At 42.7% G+C, this 20,584-nt stretch overlaps 1 protein-coding gene across 1 annotated transcript in view; it reads left to right on the top strand.

The window, feature by feature from the left end:
• Window positions 1-9,184: 9,184 nt before the first annotated feature.
• LOC121441953 (tRNA-uridine aminocarboxypropyltransferase 2-like) overlaps window positions 9,185-20,584 on the top strand; it is a 45,134-nt gene continuing 33,734 nt past the window's right edge. Inside the window, exon 1 of the mRNA XM_041643374.1 lies at window positions 9,185-9,428. Coding sequence (XP_041499308.1) covers window positions 9,211-9,428 — 218 coding nt within the window. The 5' untranslated portion in view covers window positions 9,185-9,210. The remainder of the gene's footprint in view (window positions 9,429-20,584) is intronic.

Below are 20,584 nucleotides of genomic sequence, written 5' to 3'. Positions count from 1 at the left end.
CATCAGAATGGAATGACGACATACACCAAAAATCAGATGGCCGTAGGATGGTAGGCTTTTATCTAGACCTTTAATTTATGCCATTATCCACTTTGTCTATTTTTATGACAGTACCATGCTGTTTTCATTAGCTCTGTACTATTACTTGAAATCTGGGGTGGTGATACCTCCAGCAGTGTTTAGTTTTCAGGATTTCTTTGCCTTTCTTGGGTCTTTTGTGTCTCCATATGTGTTTTAAGATTTGTTTTTCGATTTCCTTGAAGAAGTGCACTGGAGTCTTAATGAGGATTGCACTGAATTTGTAGAATATTTTTGGTAATATGGCCAGTTTCACCTTAGTTTTCTGAACCTATCAGCTTGGGATTTCTTTCTATCCTCTGGTATTTTCTCAGTGTCTTCTGTGTCCAGAAGTTTGCACCATATACATTTTCCCTTCCTTGATAGACTCAGTATGATTTTTGAGGCTCTTGAGAATGGAATTGTTTCTGTTTTTCCCTCCCTTCGGTGTGTTTACCATTGGTATACAGGAAGGTTGTTGGCTTTTATGGATTAACTTTTTATCCCGTTACTTTGCTGAACGAGTTCATCAAATGTAGGAGTTTTCTGGTGGACTATTCTATGTAGAGAATCACATCATCTGAAAATCAAACAGGGATATTCCCCCCATATTTTTCTTCAGACAGCATCTCACTATGGAACCCTGGATGATCTGGAACTCACTATGGAGTTGAGGATGGCACTGTGGATCTCTCTTTTCCAGAGATCCACAGAGACTGCCCAAATGCTCTGTTTGATGATTTCAGCCACTTTGTCCAGGTCCTTTCTTTTTGCATCCTCTGTATCTCTTTCTCTTGTCTTGTTTAAGGTGAGACTTCAAAGACTGTATCGAACAGGAGTGGAAAGAATGGGCATCTTTTTCTCAAATCGAAGTTTGATGTAAATGCTTTGTGCTTTTCTCTATTTAGCAAGATACTGGCTGTGGGCTTGTTGTATATTGTCTTTATTATGTTGAGATAACTCCCACATATCCCTTGATTCTTTGGGGCTTTTAACGTGAAAGGACAATGGACTTTGTCAAGAAACCTTTTCTGCATCTAATGAAATATTCATGCAATTTCTATTTTAAAATAGCTGTAAGATACTAAAGTTCTCCTATGCTCAGGGGCCTAAACCAGCGCCAAATCTGGCCCTACCTGGAGTCTGCTGGTTGTTCTGAAGCTGCTGGAGGGTGGAGAACTTTCCAAGCACCAGTAATTCTTACCCTGCTTCAGGACTGTTCGTATCTTCAGTTTCAGCCCAAACCACTGGGCTGAGAATAGGTACTCCCACGAGTTAGAGAAACAAACCTGGAGAAAATCTTGTCTCCATGCCGGGTCTGCAGCTTTTCTGAAGTTGCTGCCAGATTCATATATGGGTTTTACATTCTTTATCATTTATTTGTTTTGTGTGCTGCAATAAGTCTTCTGTAAAAGTCATCTATTTTGTTTCATTGATTGATTTTAATTATAATAGCACCATATGCACCCTTATCTGGGAAGAGAATAAAATGTTCCCTGGAATTGTTCAACAGGCAGTGTTATCTAGAAGGGATCCATGGTATTAAAACTTACCCAAGCCCTGAATTTCTGGAAAAGAGACAAAATTAAATCCTACAAGATTTTATGTTTAACAAAAGAAGCCTTTTTCCCACATAATGTAGATAAGCTAATACTTCTCTTGTTTCCTTAAAAGGCTAGACACCACACCCCCAACCAGAGACTCTCTGATCTTCTTTTTCCCTTCACTTGATCAACACTATTGGTAAGGCTCTTGACTAAATTTTAAAAAGATTTATGTGTTTTATCTTTTATGTTTGTGTGTGTGCACTGAGTCTAAGCCTGTGCGTCACGGTATACAGGTTCTCATAGAAGCCTGAAGAGAGCATTAGATTTCCTGGACCTGGAGTCAGGGCAGAATCTGGCTCCTCAGCAGGAGGAGCAGGTGTGCCACCAATGCCCAGCTTTTTTTGTTTTTCCTTTTAATTGAAAATTCATATAGCATATTTTGGTCATGGTTTTGCTTCCTCTGTTTCCTCCCAGGTCTACCACACCTCCTCATTCAACTCCACATCTTCTTTCTCTCTCTTTTAGAAAACAAAGGCAAATAAAAAAATGAACCCAAATAAAGCAGAATAATAAATAAAACAGCAGAAAAAGCACAAACACCTAAAAACACAAAATCAGGAACCATAGCACACAAGCGAAAGGCCAATGAGATAGAAAAAAAAAAGCCAAACAAAGCAATGCGAGACAAACAAAACAACAAACAAACAAAAACATTAGTGAGTTTGCTTTGTTGGCCATCCACTGCCGGGCGTGAGACCTGCTCTTAAGCGTGGTTATATACCCAAAGAGAATTTCAGTGAGTTTATTTCAGAGAAATAAGGCTGTCTATTGGGAAAGAACTTATTTTTCCTTTGCAATTCATTGCCAGTGGAAGAAAGCTTCTTAGATGGATCATACCCACTTCCCCCTTGGCACTAGGACCCACCCTGGCTTGAACTTGTGCGGGTCTTACGCATGCTGCCATGGTCTCTGTGGGTTCAGATGTGCATTAGTCCTGCTGTGTCCGGAAGAAACTGTTTCCTTGGAGTCATCCATCCTCTCTGGCTCTTAACATCTTTCCGCTTTCTTCTTTGCAAAGCTCCCTGAGCCCGGAGGGGTGGGGTTTGATGAAGACATCCAATTTAGGACTGCATGTTCCACAGTCTCCCACTCTCTGCACAGTGTCGTGGTGTGGGCTTCTGTTTTAGTGCCCGTGGACTGCAGGAGGAAGCTTCTCTGATGGCTGAGACCCACCTGGGTCCAGGTTCAGTGTGGCCCATGTTCTTTGCTACCAAGCCACTCTCTAATCACTCAACTAAGGTTTTCTCTTTTCATATTGAAATTTCATTTCCAGCATTTGTTTGTTCCTTTGCACAGATCTCTGTCTTGCTTGAATTAGTGTTTCATAGTAATTCACCTAGCTATTTGTATTCTCTTTGAAGTTGCTGACCATGAAAATAATTAATTCCTCAATTCTTGATCTGGCCTTTCATCTACTTTGATAGCTTTTGATCAGTTACAGGAAAGTTAAGAGCTTTTGGAGGGGTCATGTTACTTTTTTTTCATATTTCTTGTGTTTCTATCGTGATATTTAAGGATTTATTGTATTTGATGAATCTCTTCCACTTGCAGGTTTATATAATGTTTTGAAGTTTAGGAAATGTCTTACTTAGGGCTCTATTACTGTGATAAAAGATGCTGACCAAAAGCAGCTTGGGGAGGAGAGGGTTTATTTCATCGTACACTTCATTGAAAGAAATCAGGGCAGGAGCTAAAGTCAAGATCATGGGCTAACATTGCTTACCTGGTTCTTACCGCTGGCTTGCTCAGCTTGATTTCTGATATATCCAAGGCCCAACTCCCCAGGGATGGCACCACCCACAATGGGTTGGGTAGGTCCTCCCACATCACTCAACAATCAAGAAAATGCTCTACAGACTTGCCTATAGGCCCATATGATGGAGGCATTTTCTCAATTGAGGTTCCCTTTCCTCAAATGACTCTAGATTGTGTCAGGTTATCATAAAAGTAGCCGACACAGTAGAGATAGACTCTAAGTGTGAAGTCTCACGGGAACTGTTGAGAAGAGCTGACCCGCTTTCTTTCTAGAGTCAAGAAGTGATAAACTACTCGGTTTGAGGAGAAGGATCTGGTCGTGGAAACTAGTACTTTAGAAAAGAGAACCATTTTATCAGCTAGCTCCACTGAACTTGGTTACATACAGGGCTGCAGTTTTTCTTATGCTCACTCAATGGTGGCTGTTTGTCCTCCTTTTACAGTATTGGACTCTCCGAGAATGCTTCTATACCAGGAATTTCCCATGTTTTTGCTTTCAGAACTTCATAACAAAAGGAATCTTTGTGTGGGTTGTTACCTACTGATATTAACAGTATCAGAAATTGAAGTGGAAATTTCTATACTCGTTAATTTTAAGATAGCAGTATGATATCCATTATATGATAACAAAATATATTTTCAATGAGCAGTCTGCGAGAAGGGTGGTATTGATTTGTTTTTCAGATCTCTGAAATGTCTTTTTGCATTCTGCTATCTATTTCTACATCCAATCTTATGTTATTTCCACTCACGCATACATAAACAATTTGGCATGAAACAGATATACTATAGAAAAAGCACGTCTTTTTTTATAGTCTTTTCAGATAATTATATTATGAACCTTGTACCAAAATTTTAGCATATCGGTGAACTTGTCCTGTTCAGTTAATTCAAATGCATCGACACTTTCTGTGCTCTGAAGATGAGAGAAAAAAGAGATTTTGGTAAGTGATTTCTACTCTGGTAAAATTCCCCACGGTGGTGTTTTCAAACACAAGCAAAAACAAAACAGAACATATAAGGCAGGCGTGAAGGCTAAAACTAGGATCTCAGCTCCTGGGTAGTCTCGACTACATAGGACAATTATGTCTAAGAAAATAAGCAAACAAGCAAGCCGACAAGGAAACTGACATTCATTTACTATCCCTGAAGCAATAACTATTGCCTTCATAAGCTAGAAACCCAAGACCAGTAACCTTTTTTCCCCCTTTGGAATGAAACCTCAGTTCTTCTTTTCTGGCAGAAAAGCCTGGTTACGGTAAGTAAATTCCAATAGTTCACAGCCTTCGTGCTCACCTGGGTCACATAAGGAGTGGCAGATTCTGTTTAATCAGGTTAAGACTTAAGATGTACTGAATAATTGCGAGTGCCTCACAGAGGATTAGAATCACCCCCAGACAGGCTGGTATGGTGAAAACCTTGCAGGTTTGAAGCTGGGCAGTGCAAACTTCCTGCGTGGTGCTGACCTTTCTGCAAATGCAGGGTCAGCTCAGAACAGTGGTTCTCACTTCGAACTGGAGGCAGAATTCTTGGGAGTATTGACGTCTACAGGCTCTGGGGCTCTCAAGGGACCCCAAAGGAAACTAGACTGGAAACATCCTGTGTTAGACTGCCTTTCATTTCCCACCGTGGTCTAAGAGAAGCTGTTTGTAATGACACAACTGACTTTTATTTCACGTAATAGTTACTTATTTAACTATTAAGTTATTCACTCAAAGATAGTTACTTCAAGATAGAAAAAATGCTTCTATTGTTATAAGACTAATTGATTAAGCAATCAAACAAACAAAACAAGAACTCTCCCCCATAAATCCAAGCATATAGGATACACGAAATCCTGTAGGCAAATGTTGAAAATTACATCTGTGAGCAAAAGGCGTTAAGTTTCCAAGTGACTGTAGCATAGAATTTCAAACAAACTTTAAAGCAAAATCACACAGGCAGGAAATTGGAGCAGACCTACAAGGAAAATCAAGCAGAGAAATGGGGCTGCTCTGTGTAGAGCTTGTTTTTCTGACCTTTCTCATCGCTGTGACAAAATATCAACAAGAGCAACTTCAGGACGAGTTTACTGTGGCTCACAGCGTGAAGGTCCAGCTCATCATGGGGAAGACAGGGTGACAAATGAACACATTTCAGACACAGGACATAGAGAGATGAATGGTTGTGCTCAGCTCCCTTTCTCCTTTTCATTCAGTTCAGCATCTCAGCCCAAGACGTGGCACCATCGTGTTTCATGCAGGTCTTTCCACCTCATGTAAGCTGGTTGATAATACCAGACCCAGGTGTCCACACATTTGTCTCCTAGGTGATTGTGGATCTGTTGACAATGTCTCCTGCCACAGAGGGAGTGTCAGAAACTTAGGGGAAAAGAGAATCTGATAGCAGTGCTGTAACTCAGGAGGAAACAGACTATTAGATCTTGGTGACACATTGGGTAAAACGCATGAAGCTGTGCAGGAAGGCCTTACTCTGAGAAGACAAGAGCAACTGTAGACTACAGGAAACAAAGTGTCTAGGAACTCGGGGGAAGTCGGGGTTTAAGAAAAAGAGGAGCATCTCTCTATCATTGCCTAGGTTACTTAGCACCAATTCGTTAACACAGTCATGTCAGATGGACTCAGGGAAGCTGCAGAAATGTAAGCATCACTGAACTCATTGCTAATTCACATAGAAAAAGATCAGAAATATTTCTTATGGAAAGGGCATCAGGGACCCAAGGAAAGTACAGCTAGCAGGAAAGGGCGGAATTGACAGTAACCGTCTTCCACATATGATGGAAAGGGCATCAGGGCATCAGGACGGAATCAACCGGACTTGTCCTCCTGGTATAATACTGGTACTGCTTTGAGGATTATTAGGTCTGGTGTCTTTATGCATGTTCCATGTTCTTCTCAGAATACTGTTTACATAGTTCTTGGGTACAGTGCTTGTAAGCCATGTGAAAAGCATAGTATCTTGACATTCGGTGATTGTATGTCATCTAATTTCTTAAGATAATGATTTATTTATTTACATTTTATGTGCATTGGTATTTTGCCTGCATGTATGTCCATGTGAGGGTGCTGGATTCCCTGGAACTGGAGTTACAGACATTTGTGAGCTGTTGTGTGGGTGCTGCGAATTGAACCTAGGGCTTCTAGAAGAGCAGCCAGTGCTCTTAACTACTGAGCCATCTGTCCAGCCCCTATATTTCATTTTTCACATGCAGTTTGTATGAATATGAAATTACTAAATTTGGTGAGCATATACAAGGTGAAAAGAATTTTGGCTCCCATGACATTTTCCCTCTGCCATGTTTTTGCATGTAACACTACATGAATGGAATCAAAGTTGCCAGTTGAACTCAATACAGAAAAATTGCCTTGGGTGATTGGAGTTGAAGAAGTGGTGAAGAAAGGCGGAGGGTTTTTCAGAGAGGGAAGTTCCAGAAGAGGCAGGGAAAGTTAGAACGATGAAAAATAATCAGCCCAGTTACTGGCTTTTAAGATGGAGGAAGGGGGGCTCTGAGAAAATCATGCGAGTAACTTCTAGAAGCTGGGCCCAGCTGATAACACTGCAAGGAAATAACCACAAGGAACTGAATCCTGCCAGTGACCCGTAGGAAAAAACACACCCCATCTTAGAGCCTCCACATTTGTGGCCATTTGTTGCAGTAGAAAACAAAATGCCCTGCCTTTATTTTTATTTGAATCAAAGATCATCCTCTGTTGGCCCTACTTCTGCTGGATTGGCAGGGTATGTAATATATGGCATTACTGAGGTCCTTGCTTGACATGGTCCCCTCTTCCTCTCACTTAAAGGGGCCCTATCATAGAAACTCGTGAAGGGAAGAAATATAAAACCCTGGTTATCTGCATAATGAACAGCTAACTGCATTATTCTGCCCCTAGTAAATTGTATTTCTTTAAAAGACATTTTATTTCCTGCCTTAGTTACTGCTCTATTGCTGTGAAGAGACATTATGACTCTTACAAAGGAAGGGAAGCTGTCTTACAGTTTCAAAGGTTTGGTCCATTACCAGCATGGCAGGAAGCATGGCTGCTGCATCCATGGCACTGAACAGTAGCTGAGCCTGCTAATCCTGACCCTGGCCTCAGGAAGAGAGAGGATGGAGCCTGGTGTGGACTTTTGAAACCTTAAAGCCCACCCTAGTGGGTTTTCTCCAGCAAGACCACACCTCCTCCAAGATCATACTTGCCAATCCTTCTCAAGTAGTGCCGCTCCCTGAGGCCTAAGCATTTAAATATATGAGCCTCTGGGGCCATTCGCATTCAAACAACCACTTCGTTCCTTAGGTCCTAGCCTTTTCCAAGCAGGTTACTGCTAGACTTGTGTTACTTTTGTATGCTCCATGGTGGTCACTACACACATGGGTTTCCTCGAGGTGCTCCAGGTCAGGGTTTGAAATGATAGGCATAAGGGTGTATATTCCACTTCCCTGAGGGCGTCAGATACCTGTTTTTGATCGCATCCCTTCTCATGGAAAAGATTTAATAATTAGCTTGTTTTGTTTCAAGGTGTTGCTGAGGAATCCCAGGTCTAGCCCATGCAAAGGACACGTGTCTGCTAACCCTATATCAGCCCCTGAGAAGCTTATGTGCTTGTTTATTAACTATTTAATTTTTTATTCTAGTTAACTACTGGGAAATTGGACTTGTAGAGAGATTTTTCTTTCAAATATAGAGATGAAGCAGGACTCGTCCGTGGCAATGGTATAAACTGAGCAAGAAACATGGAGAACTGAATGGGGCAGAGGTGGTGACACAGATGAGTGGCTGGATTCTGCATCCTTCGACGGTCAGAGCCAGGGACCAGGTGAGGGTTTCTTTAGAAAACCACCGGCTGTTAGCACTCATCTGCTGAGACATCAGCAAAAATACCTTGCTTTCCCTGCCCTGAAATGAGAGAGCTGGAACATCCTTTGGTTTAAACCTAATCAGTAGAAAATTTAATTCGTTAGTTAGAAATAGCTGGTCCTTCGATCTATACCTGTAGCCAGGAATCTTTATTTTCTGATTTATCCTCCTTCCTACAGTTGCTGAGTTTCATTGATATCATAATTTTAACACAAAAGTGCCAGTTTTTTTTTTTCTACTACATCCATTCACCAGGTAGACTGTCCCCTTCTTTTCAGGTTATCCCCAAATAAAAGAGAGATACTGTTTTTAGGGTGAGAACTTCGTTATAGGTAGTGCTTGTGTAGTGTTTTCTCAACCACACAATGTGTATCGTAACCACTGTTCGATTCCAGGCGGTTTGGGTAAACACAGCACTGGGATCAAACAGTGTCAAATGTGAACAAGGCACGGGACACAAGAGATCCGAATTTATACTGGAGCAGTTCCTCGACCAGTTTTCAGCGATTCCAACAGCTCCTTTGCAGCTTTTGGCCATTAAGGGCGCGAGTGGCCGCAGGGTTGAGCGCGCACACGTCCTAGAATCCGGCACTGCTGCCTAGAATTTCACGTTATCCTTTAAATACAGAGAATGGCGCTGAGGTTCGGGGTCTGGGTAGCTTCTGGAGATGACTCCTTTACTTGTCTCAGGAAAACTATACTTACTAGCATGCCACATTGCCACGCCTTCCCTCCTACCTATGGACTGACCTACCCCCGCACTGACCAATGGGCTCCTTAATTTCTGCAACGGGGCGGGGCCTCACGGCACTTCTGAGGCCCGCCCCTTACGTGACGTGCGTGCGTGCGTGGCGCAGATCGCTTTCTTCAGCGCGTGGCGCCCCCCGGCGGCGGCGCCCCCTCAATGCGACGGCTTGACTGCAACACCAGCCATGGAGCCGCAGGAAGAGGCGCACACGCTCGGGGCGTCCGTGCTTCGGCCTCCTGGGGCCTCGGGGTCGCCGACGCGGGACGAAGAGGAGCGGCCGGAGGGCAGCGCAGCGCCGGTGGCGGCTCCCGCGGGCGAAGAGGGCGACGGCGCGGGCGCCGACGGGCTGTGGGGACTGCCGGTGGAGCGCACCGAGCGCAGGCCCGAGTGCAGCCGCTGCAGGTGAGCGCGGGCTCGGCAGCTGCGGCGCCCTCTGCCGGCCAGGCGGACTCCGCGCGCCGGTCGCTGCAAGAAGTCTTTCACCCAGGGCCATGATGATTATTTAACCTTTCTGCAAGACTTAGTTCTTTGTGTGTTTGTGTTTTCATGGCAGGGTTTCTCTTTGTAACAGAGCCCTGGCTATCCCGGAATTCGCTTTGTAGACCAGGCTGGTCTCGAACTTACTTTAGATCTGCCTGCCTCTGCCTCCCGAGTGTATGGTTTAAAGCGTGCACCACTAAGCCCTGCAAGAGTTAGTTTTTTTTTTTCCCCAAGAAATTTAAGAGTCTTTGATACATGGAACTCTCGAGGCCTAATGACATTAATACTTAACGACGCTTAAGTGGGCTGGCCATCATGAAATGAATCGGAGGAGAATAATAAAGGGACTGCTTGGATTGAGAATTTTTAATTTATTTATCAGTGTTTACTGAAAACCAGGTTTGTTAGCTGAGTACTTGGGAAGTAGAGGCAGAAAGGTCAGAAATTCAAGGTCATTTTCAGCTACCTATCAAGTTGTAGGGTAGCTTAAACTATATGAGACACCTTCTGATTTTTTTTTTTTAAAACGGAATTTCTGTGTGTCTGCTGCATGCTGGCTGTTCTGGGTACTAGAAATGCATTGAGGAAAAAAATAAATCATGGTCTGGCCCTAGCTGGGTACTTAGAGGCTCATGCAGAGCGTTTCTTGGGTGGATGATGACAACCCGGGCCGACTGTTCACAATATAGCTGATTATTCTTCGGGGGCCACCTCAGGTGTGTTTCAGCTGTGTGATTTGTTCCTCCTGCTTATTTAATTGCAGAATTTAAGAAACAGCACTCCTTGCCATTTGGACTGATGTCCCTGGTTCCTGAAAGGTCTTCAGCTGTCACCCATCCCTGGTGTCCTTTTTAATCATTACATACTGGTCAGCCTTGTCTTATTTTAGTACCTGAGGTCTTCAGCTTAGAAGGAGAAACTTTATGTAGGTTTAGGGTCTCAGAGTTTGCAGCCCATAGCTTGGTGGGTTGTGTTGGGCCTGCGGTTCTGCATAGGTCATTGTGCACAGAATAGAGGCCTATAGAAAGGGACCAGATGCCCAGCTTATAACCACTCTGCAGTTCGCCATCAGATCATATAGTTGCCCTGAAATGGCTTTGAGTATAACACCCGTAACCTTTATGAGCTAAAACCCAGTGGATCGTTGCTGTATTACACAGTAGATGAGCTGGCAGCTTTCTGTATACACTCTTTCACACACTCTTTCTTTAGTTCCCCTTGCATTTAGATGACTTCTTTGGCCCAGTCTCCTTGGCCTATCCTTCTCAAAGTCTAAATGTTGGGCCTCTCTGCTGGAAGCATGGAGGTCCTTCAGCCCACAACCAGGAGTGTTAAGCATGCAGGATTGTCTTCTCAATGAAAAAAAAAATGTAAAAACTATTCTTCCATCCAGAAGGCTGGGAATTGGAGGTGATTAATAGCCTGGTGATTTGTGTTATCTGTTGAGTCAGGCCAGATCAAACTCCTACAACCAGGGCCAGAGGTGGCTAGCAATCTAAATGACCCTTACAGCCAGGGGCTCTCCAAGGTCCCACAACCAGGACCAGAGATATCTAATAGTTTAAGAAACTCTTATTAGTATCTGTATAGCCAGAGGCTCCACCAAGAGTCCACAGTCAGGAACAGATGTGGTTAATATCCCAAGTGACCTCTGTGCTCTTTGAATAACTAAGACCCGGCCAGCTGCTTCCTTAGGCCCTTAAGCTAGTCTAGGTAACCTATCTCTAGAACCCATCTTCTTGGAAGAAATGACGCGGATCCTGAATCAAGTTTCGATATAATAACACTTCTTTGTACACCAGGGACTGTATTGCACTAGGAAACCTTTCCCCAAATTATACTGTGTTTAAACTTGGCACTAAACCACCTGGCATTAGACTCCCCAAAGTCTTGATCCAGGTTGCTGAAGTTGATCTACACCAAGTTTTCATCCTCGCCTCCATGCAGTTTGCTTTCCTGCCTGCCTGATACCTGCAGAGACCCTCACTTCTCCAGAGTACTGATTCTAAGTCCTCTTCTCCTTCAAGCTCTTCCCACTTCCCACTGGTGATTTACCCAATTTCTTGGGAGATTACCATGTTTTCTCCACCCTGGGCCTTTCTCCTGAGCTCTAGACCTACACATTTGCTTATTCCTTTCTGAGTGCTCTGCTAATCACTAACAATACAATGACCCAGGTTCATTTTCTTACTGGATACAGATAATAAACCAGCAAGCAAGTGAGCTGCAGACTAGGGGGCAGGCAATGTTGGAAAGGAATCAAGATGATGGGAAATAGTTGAAATGGCGTTAGGAAAGCTCTGGTGGGTGAGGTGACAAAGTAGGATGCCTTTACTACTTGAGCACTTGGGATATTTTATCTTACATGTTTTGACTTTTTGCCAGAGGTTGGCTAGTACAAACTCAGAGAATGGATCTTGATTGTAGGGTACCTTTTTACCATTATGTGGCCTGCAGTTTTCCAGCTTTACAGTAATAGAAAAGCAATATGCATTCAGTAGGAACTGGATTTCAGACTTCGTATTTTATCTTTTCTTGGATTAGCAGTATGGCTCAGCGCGCTCTCGAGAAGCTGGTCAGCAGCTGTGAGCCGCAGTTCTGTTAATCCCACTGTCCTCACTGGCATTCTCACTGTACTGTATTGCTAAATTATTTCACCTAAGTTACGTGTATCAGATACATTTTAACTTAATAATCTTTTCACTTCTCTCCCATCCCCTCCTTTTCAGCATGGTATTATGTAGCCCAGCTCGTTTCCAACATTCTGTAGCCTAGAGTGCCCTTCCATTGATCCTTCTGTCTCCCACTCCACTTGTGGGTTGCTGGGGATTTTACCAAGGGCTTTAGGAATGCACCATCTGAGATACATCAAATGGATTCATGACAACAATGTTTAGGGTAAAAATTTAGGTATTCCAAAAATTTAAATTTTTGTACATATAAAAATCATATTTCTGTCGGGCGGTGGTGGTGCACGCCTTTAATCCCAGCACTCGGGAGGCAGAGGCAGGCGGATCTCTGTGAGTTCCAGGCCAGCCTGGTCTAGAAGAGCTAGTTCCAGGACAGGAACCAAAAAGCTACGGAGAAACCCTGTCTCGAAAATTAAAAAAAAAAATCATATTTCCAAGGAAATTCATTAATTTGCTTTTTCCTGTTTGCATAGAAAATATGTTTACTCTAGAAAGTGGTTTGTTCATAATACATGAGCAAAGCTGATTTGTAAATTGTCATGTAAGCTAATCATATGTTCAAAGTTGAGCAAAGATCATACATGCCAAGAGACATTTTCCCTCTTAATCTTAATTAAATCTTTAGAGAGTGACCAGTTAAAAATGAAGCACATTAGCGCTTACTAAATATTTGATTTACTTTCCCTTAGAAAAATAAGAATTACAGTATTATACTCAGACATTTTCTTCAAAGAACATTGAACCACATTAATCCCTATGTTAATTTGTCCCAAATTAATAATTTATAGTATTAGTAGTGCTTATGGAGTTAAGGACTATGTAATCAAGTGATATTCTAGTTTAAAATCTGGTATTATTTAAAGGAGCTCTTAAGTTATGAAGTAATTGAGAAGAAAGTGTGTATGTGTGTGTACATATGCTCACCTGTCAGGCACGAGTATGGAGGAGCGAGGACAACTTTGTTCTCCGTTGTTTCTCTCTTCCCATCTTTAAGTGCGTTCCTGGAATCAAACTCGGGTCTGTAGGCTTTTGCAGAAAGAGGGCTGCTGAGCCCTCAATGACTCCAAAGTTCTTTTTGTACATTTTTATCTAGTAAGATAGCTTTGTGATTTGAATAGTGTTTTCCCTCTCTTGGTTTTAAGCTTCTCCCCCCAACCTCTCTGTGTGTGTACGTGCACATCTGTGGAGAATAGTTGGTCCTCCCTGTGGTCCTATGCCAGGCTAGAGGCCCCTGGGCTGACAATATAGACTCAGCTACAGTGCTGACTTTATGTAGGCTCAGAGGATTTGAACTCAGGTCTTCCTTCTGTGTGGCAAGTGCTTTACCCATTGACCTATGTCTCCCACCTCTGTGTTTTTGTCTTTAGACGCTGTTAGTGTTAGATGCTTAGTTCTGGCTTTCCTGGTTCTGTTGCTGCTGCACTGGTCATAGAAACAAGGTGTTTCTTTGCCTTTTCTAATACATTGATTGTTTTCCATGCCTTTGGTTATGGCCATTTTTAATTATTTGAGATTTTTATTTATTTATTTTTTCCAGTTCTCTTGCCAGGTGTTGGGATGACAGTTGTGTCCCACCATGCCCAGCTCATTATTGCCCATTTTAAGGGCAAGCTTATATCTTCTGAGCCTTCTTTCTGCCCATGGCCAGATTCTTATTTCTCCTGATGGCTTGTCCTTTTTATTTTAGGAATGCAGATTTAAAGGTAGTACTGGTAGGTATTTACTTTTTTCCTCTGCTAAGGTTTTTTTTTTCTTTTTTTAAATTTTTTTTTATTTCTGTTGGAAGCCTAATGAAAAGATGGGGAAAGAGCATTGGAATAGAGTGAGGAGAAGATTCAGGACCATTCAAGGAAAGAAATCCAGAAAAAAGTCCATCAGTACAGCACTGGAGGGTGAAACAAGATTCTTGCTCTTAGAGTACACAAGAGTGAGTCCAAATGTGAAATCTCCACTCTCTCCTTGTGTCTTCCCTCTGCCCTGTTTCTGAGCTCTTTGCCCATCTGACTTCTGTCTGTTGTCTGTGGTTGAGTTTGGCCCTAAGAAAGGACTTTGCTCAATATTTATTGCATAGCATGGAAAACATGGAATGGGAAGGAAATCAGGAATGGTGTTTTACAGAAGATTTTAGCAGAATCTTACAAGGAAAGAAATTATTTTGCTGACCCCCAAGTGACCCAGAGTAGTACTTAAAACCACAGGGGTTGTTATTAAACTATATCCACATGTTGCTTCCATATGGTAGATATTTGTTTTCTTTAAAATTACATTCGACCTGTTGGCTGCTTTCAGCAAATGATTGCTACCTCCTCCCCCATCTCTGTTCCTGTCTCTCTCTCTGTATCTCTCTCTCACACACACACACACTAACAGCTATTCTGAGTCTGAGGCATGGAAGAATGCATAGTTTAAGATTAAATATTAGAATTTAGCTTATGTCATAGAAGCTGATTTCATGTGAAGTCCAAGGGAGGATTAGGTTGGACTATACTGTTTTCTGAAAGGCAAGTTAAACAGAGTGAGTATATAATAGTGAAATGGATTAAGTGTATAATTTTGAATGGTCTCAGGGCGTATTATTAATTTGGTTGCAAGATCTTGTTGAGTTAGTTCTGAACGCAAGAGATATTTTCGGAAAAAGTTATTCCCACAAACAAAATAAAAAGAATAGGTATGCAATAAGCCCACTGGCCTTGCAAAAAGGATTAGAAAAATCAGCTCAGTAGAAACAGATCTGGTTTGTTTATATGGATAAGTTTCTTGCCAGACTTATCTTTGTTTTTGAGTTGGGATAGCATGCTTAAGAATATATTCATTATTTCAACTGTGCTATAAGTTTACATTCTGTGGTGGTTTGAATGAGAATGGTCCCCATAGTCTCCTGTATATTATTGTGTGGTTCCCAGTTGGTGGACTGTTTAGGTCTAGGAGCTGTGGCCTTGTTAGAGGAGGTGTTGTCACTGGGCATGGGCTTTAGGGTTTCAAAAATTCACTCCAGGCCCAGTCTTTTTTCTCTCTGCCTGCTACTTGTGGCCCTCAGCTACTGCTCTGGTGCCATGCCTGCCTGCCTACTGCCTTGCTCCATACTGTGATGATCTAACCCTCAGAACAATAAACAAGCCCCCAGTTAATTTTTTTTTATACGCTGCCTTGGTCATGGTGTCTCTTCACAGCAACAGAACAGTAACTAAGACACATTCTATTGCATTATATTTGTAGTGTTACATAGTCATCAGCACTATGTGGGCCCAAAGCCTTTCATCATCCTAATATAAATTCTGTGTCTTAGGTTTCTATTGCCGTGATAAAACACCATGACTAAAGCAGCTTGAGTAGGGTGGGGTGGGTCTCATTTCAGCTTATACTTCCTGGTAATGTCTGTCACTGGTAAGTCAGGGCAGGACCCTAGCTAGAGGCAGGAGCTGATAGAGAGTCCGTCGAGGAGTGCTGCTTACTGGCTTGTTCCTCACAGCTTACTCAGCTTCTGCTCTCTTAAACATCTCAGGGTCCTCTCCCCAGCTGTAGCACCGCCTGTAGTAGGTTGGCTCCTTCCACATTAACCTTCAATCAAGAAAACGCTACAGACTTGCCTACAGGCCAGTCTAATGGAGGCTTTGTTTGGTGTTTTTTTTGGGGGGGGGGTTCAAAATGGGGTTTCTCTGTGTAGCCCTGACTGTCCTGAAACTCACTCTGTATACAGGACTGACCTCACACTCGCAGAGCTCCACCTGCCTCTGCCTCCTGAGTGCTGTAGGCCAACATCGCTGGCTTAAGAGGTATTTTTCTAATTGAAATTATTTTTCTCAAATGATCTTGGATGGTGTCTTTAGTTAACAAAACACTAACCACCATATTGTCTCTAGTTTTCCGTGTATCCCTTTTCAGGACTCAAGTAATTTTACTTTTTTCTTGACTCTGACAAGAAAACAAATTCAACATATATATGGGATCTTACATTGTGCTCTAATGTTTGTAAGCATTCTATAATGTTTGCGTCAGCATACCATATTTCCCCAATGACTGAAACCTTTAAAATCCTTTCTTCTGCACCATATGTTATCATTATCGGTCTCTCTAAGCTGTGAGGTTCTTCAGGCTTCTCTTGTTTTTCATGATTTTGGTGCTTTTGAAGGGCACCTACTGGTCAGTTACTCTGTGAAATGTTGTTTAATTTGGGCTTGATTTGTGATTTTTTATGGTTAGTGTAAGGTTATACATTTTTTGAAAGGATAACAACTGCAGAGCAGTGTGTCCCTAGCATATCACATTTGAGTTTCATAATAGGATGGATGCCTATATCAAAAGAACTGTGTGTGCAGGTGCATGTCCATGCTGAATACTGGTGGGGGGCAGAGGACAAGGAGTCAGCTGTCTCCTTCTACCCAGCAGGTTCTGGGGATCAAACTCAAATGATCAGACTTGGAGGCAAGCATCTTTACCTGCTGAACCATCTCACTGGCCTAAGGGCTGCTTGAAAATTAATTAAATGCGTGTGGATGTTCTGCTTGACTGCAGTCCTGTGCCCCACATGACTGTGCCTGCCGCCTGGTGCCCGAGGAGGCCAGAAGAGGGCAGCAGTTACAGCTGTTAGCTGCCATGTGAGTGCTGGGAATTGAACCCAGGTCCTCTGGAAGAGTCACAGGTTTCGTTACCTGATGAGCCATCTTTCCAGCCCCATTGTTACCTTTATTTATAAATTTTAGTTTATATTATTCATATTTAGTTTATATGTATCTGTTTTGCGATTTTTTTCTCTTGGCTTTTTTTGGAGTACCTACCACCCAGCTCCCAAATAAATCACACACGGAGTCCTAATTCTTTCTTACAATTGGCCGTCCTTAGCTTGGTTTGTTTCTTGCTAGCTTTTCTTAAATTATCCCAACTACCTTTTGCCTCTGGGCTTTTTCCTTTTCTTTCCTCTGTATATCTTACTTTCACTCTGACTCCATGGCTGGGTGGGTGCCCCTGGCATTCTTCTCCCCTTGTTCTATCTTGCTCTGTCCTGGTCCTTGGTTCTCCTTCTATTTATACTCTCTTGTCTGCCAGCCACACCTAACCTTGCTCCTCCCTCGCTATTGGCCATTCAGCTCTTTATTAGAACCACGAGGTGTTTTAGACAGGCAAAGAATTAAAGCTTCACAGAGTTAAACAAATGCAACATAAACAAAAGTCACACACCTTAAAATAATATTCCCCAACACGTATTTATTAAAACACTATAAAGATTATTAGAATTGATAGTTTCAGATACAAACTTGGAAATTAAACTTACTCATAAAAACTTTTACTCTTTTGAAGTAGCAGCTTAAAATAATACTGTACAGTTAAAAACATTTGCTTTCTTCCTATTTTTCTTTTAGCTATTTCTTTTCTATTTTAGTTACTCTATAAAGAAAGTCATTTAGGCCTGCTCAGGGTCAGGGTCATCACCATCCCTGCTCACCAGTCTCTGGTCTGTCCTGCGGGACGTCTTCTGGACGGCAACACCTCAGGATTCATCTGCTGTGTGGAAAGAGCCTCTGGAATCCTTCCCCAGATCAGCTGGCAACTAAACCTTTACACATTCACCCTCAAACTGTAACAGCATTCTCCCCAGTGACCAGTATGTGGAATATATGTGACGCTAGTTGAACATGATCATAACGGGGCCCTCTTCTTTTTCTTCTTACTTTTTTTTACTTTATTTAGTTATTATCGATCAGGCTGGCTGTGAACTCACATAGATCTGCCTGCTTCTGCCTTCCAAGTGCTGGAATTAAAGGCATGCATCACCACTGCCCCTCTGTGGGCACTTCTGTGAGATTCTCTTGGTTTCCATATTTAGTGTTTCTTAATTATGTCTCTCCCTCAATACAAAGGAGGTATATACTTAATGGAAAAGGCTCCACATTGCCGGATCTTACAATGGAACATATGGAAATACCTCGTAATGTTCCATGGCAACCATTACTTATTCATACCTGCTGAATGACTGTCCACTGACTTAAAAAGGACTTCACTATTTTATATGTATGTCTGTTTTGCCTGCATGTATGTATGTATGTACAGCATCTGTGCCTGGTGCCTGTGGAGGCCAGAAGAGTGCATCAGGTCCCTGGAACTGGAGTGACACACACTGAGCTTACTAGGTAAAATCTGGACATGGAATCTAGTCCTCTGGAAGAGCAGCCGGTGCTCTTCAGTACTGAGCCATCTGTCCAGCCCATCTTGTTGGCTTCCCTGCCAAGTAGACTTCAATTCTAAAGATTAAACTCAGGGCCTCATGCGTGCTAGGCAAGTGCCCTCCTCTTCCCACACCTACGTTTCCCCCCCTTAAGCTTGTAATTGCTCTTGTAAGTTTGCCAGATCCTGCTGTATGTCTGGGAATTTAGGTGGCATCATGGAATTTTGATACGGTTAAGGTAGTTTTCTTGGCAGGAATCCTAGTGACTTCTTCAGTCTGCGGTTGACGTCATTGTGAGTTTGGGCAAAGGAAATGCCGGTGTGTGTGTAAAGCTCAATACAAGTGAAGAATGAAGTCTTAGGACACACCTGTCCCAGGAATCACGGTTCCCAGGGCTACCGTTGCAAACCACAACAACTTGGAAACTGTAAACAACAGAGATTTGTTTTCATACTTTGGGAATCGAGAGTTGGAGCTTCAGTTGTCACTGGTGCTGGGTCTGTCTGGGATCTTGGGGAGACCTGTTCCTTGTTTCTGTCTTCTGGATGTTAGTGGTTCTTGTATAGTGGTCTCTCTTCTTTCACCAGTTCGGCCTTTCCTTATAGCAGCTGTTCTAGGCCATCCTAAACTGATCTCATTCTAAGATTCTTAATTAGATTTGCAAAGTTCTGATATTCAAATGCAGTCACATTCACAGGTATTAGGGGGTTAGGACTTTTCCATGTCCTTTAAAGGGACACTGTTCAACCCAGTAGTCTACTGTTTGTATCTCCCTGGTACTCTGGTAAGATTTTAAGAACACCAACATTTTTACCTTTTTTAAGGAGTGATACTTTGTCTTAGTTTGGTTTCCTACTGCTGTGAAGAGACACCATGACAGTGACAACTCATAAAGAAAACGTTTAATTGGGATGGCTTGCTTATAGTTTTAGAGGTTCAGTCCAGGGTGGTCATGATGGGGAGCATGGTGGAATTCAGGCAGATGTGCTGGAGCTGTGTGTGCTACATCCTGGAGACAGCAGGAAGTCAGCTGACAGTCAACACTGAGGGAAGCTTGAGCAAAAGAGATCTCAAAATCTCTAAGCCTACCCTCAGTGATGCACTTCCTCTAACAAGGCCACACCTCCTATTAGTGCCACTTTCTTTGGGGGCTATTTTCCTTCAAACCACCAAATATTATAGTAAGCAACCATGAGAGATGAGATCTTTGTTTCAACATTCTGTATACCACTTAAAACCATTGATTCCCCAAGCTCTATGTTCCTCCTCTGTAACATACCCACTGATCACCCACTTTGTTCTTGTGAGTCTAGGGGAAGAGGGAGACTGCTGTGAACATTTGGGATGCTCACAGCACCACAAATAATACAGTAAGATACTTTGCCTTTAACTTAGAACCCCCACCTCTTCTGTTAGACTTACTGGCCACCAAGGGGGTAGAATACTATCAAAGGTGGCCAGGAAGCTCCTGTGTTGTCATATTCTTTGGTGAATTCCTTGGGCAGAACATTCTTGGAATTTGGTCCAGAGCATGTGACTTAGACTAAGAAAGAACTTTACCCCGTGTCTAACTCAATTGTTACCATCGGAGGATCAAAAGGATAGCACCAAGCTCGTCTCCAGGGATAGCTAACCAGCTGGAGAATAAACAGAAGGCAGAGAAGTCCTCTCTGAGTATTGGACCCAGTGCCACTTAGTGACTCAGTTTCTAAGAAATTAGTTTAGTGCACGTCTTAGAATCTAGGTAGATGTGAATCAGTGGTTTTTCTTAAGGAAGAGCATGACTGAGTTCAGTAGTACAGTTCTAAGCCCTAGCCTCTTGTGGAGTAGGGATTAGACCTCAGCTCATTCTTCCATCAAATCGCTAAGTAAACACACTCAGATGTTGTGATCTGCACGAGTGTGTGTTTGGCACCTTTCACCAAGCTGGACGCTGGCAGTGTGAAGATGAATGGAACGTGGCTGTTGTCATCAGGCGCTCTAGAGGAGAAACACGTGAGGCGGATTGTACTGTAGCATGGATGATGAGCTTGAGGAGCACAGAGCAGTGGAGGGACTCACTACTTCAAGCTCCACAAGAAACGAGCGGCTTACGCTACTCTGTTACCTGTTTTTTCTCACTGATGTACTGTCATGAATTTTTACAGTTCTGTACTCATGGTTCCCAGCTTGCATTTCATCATCAGACCAACTCAATATCCGGGCCTGCTCATTTTATTATTTTCCTG

Source organism: Microtus oregoni, unplaced genomic scaffold (assembly GCF_018167655.1).
Source record: "Microtus oregoni isolate MIOR12 unplaced genomic scaffold, Mior012 000085F_ref0000168, whole genome shotgun sequence".
Classification (NCBI taxonomy): Eukaryota; Metazoa; Chordata; class Mammalia; order Rodentia; family Cricetidae; genus Microtus; species Microtus oregoni.
This window is presented reverse-complemented; position numbering and strand designations above follow the sequence as displayed.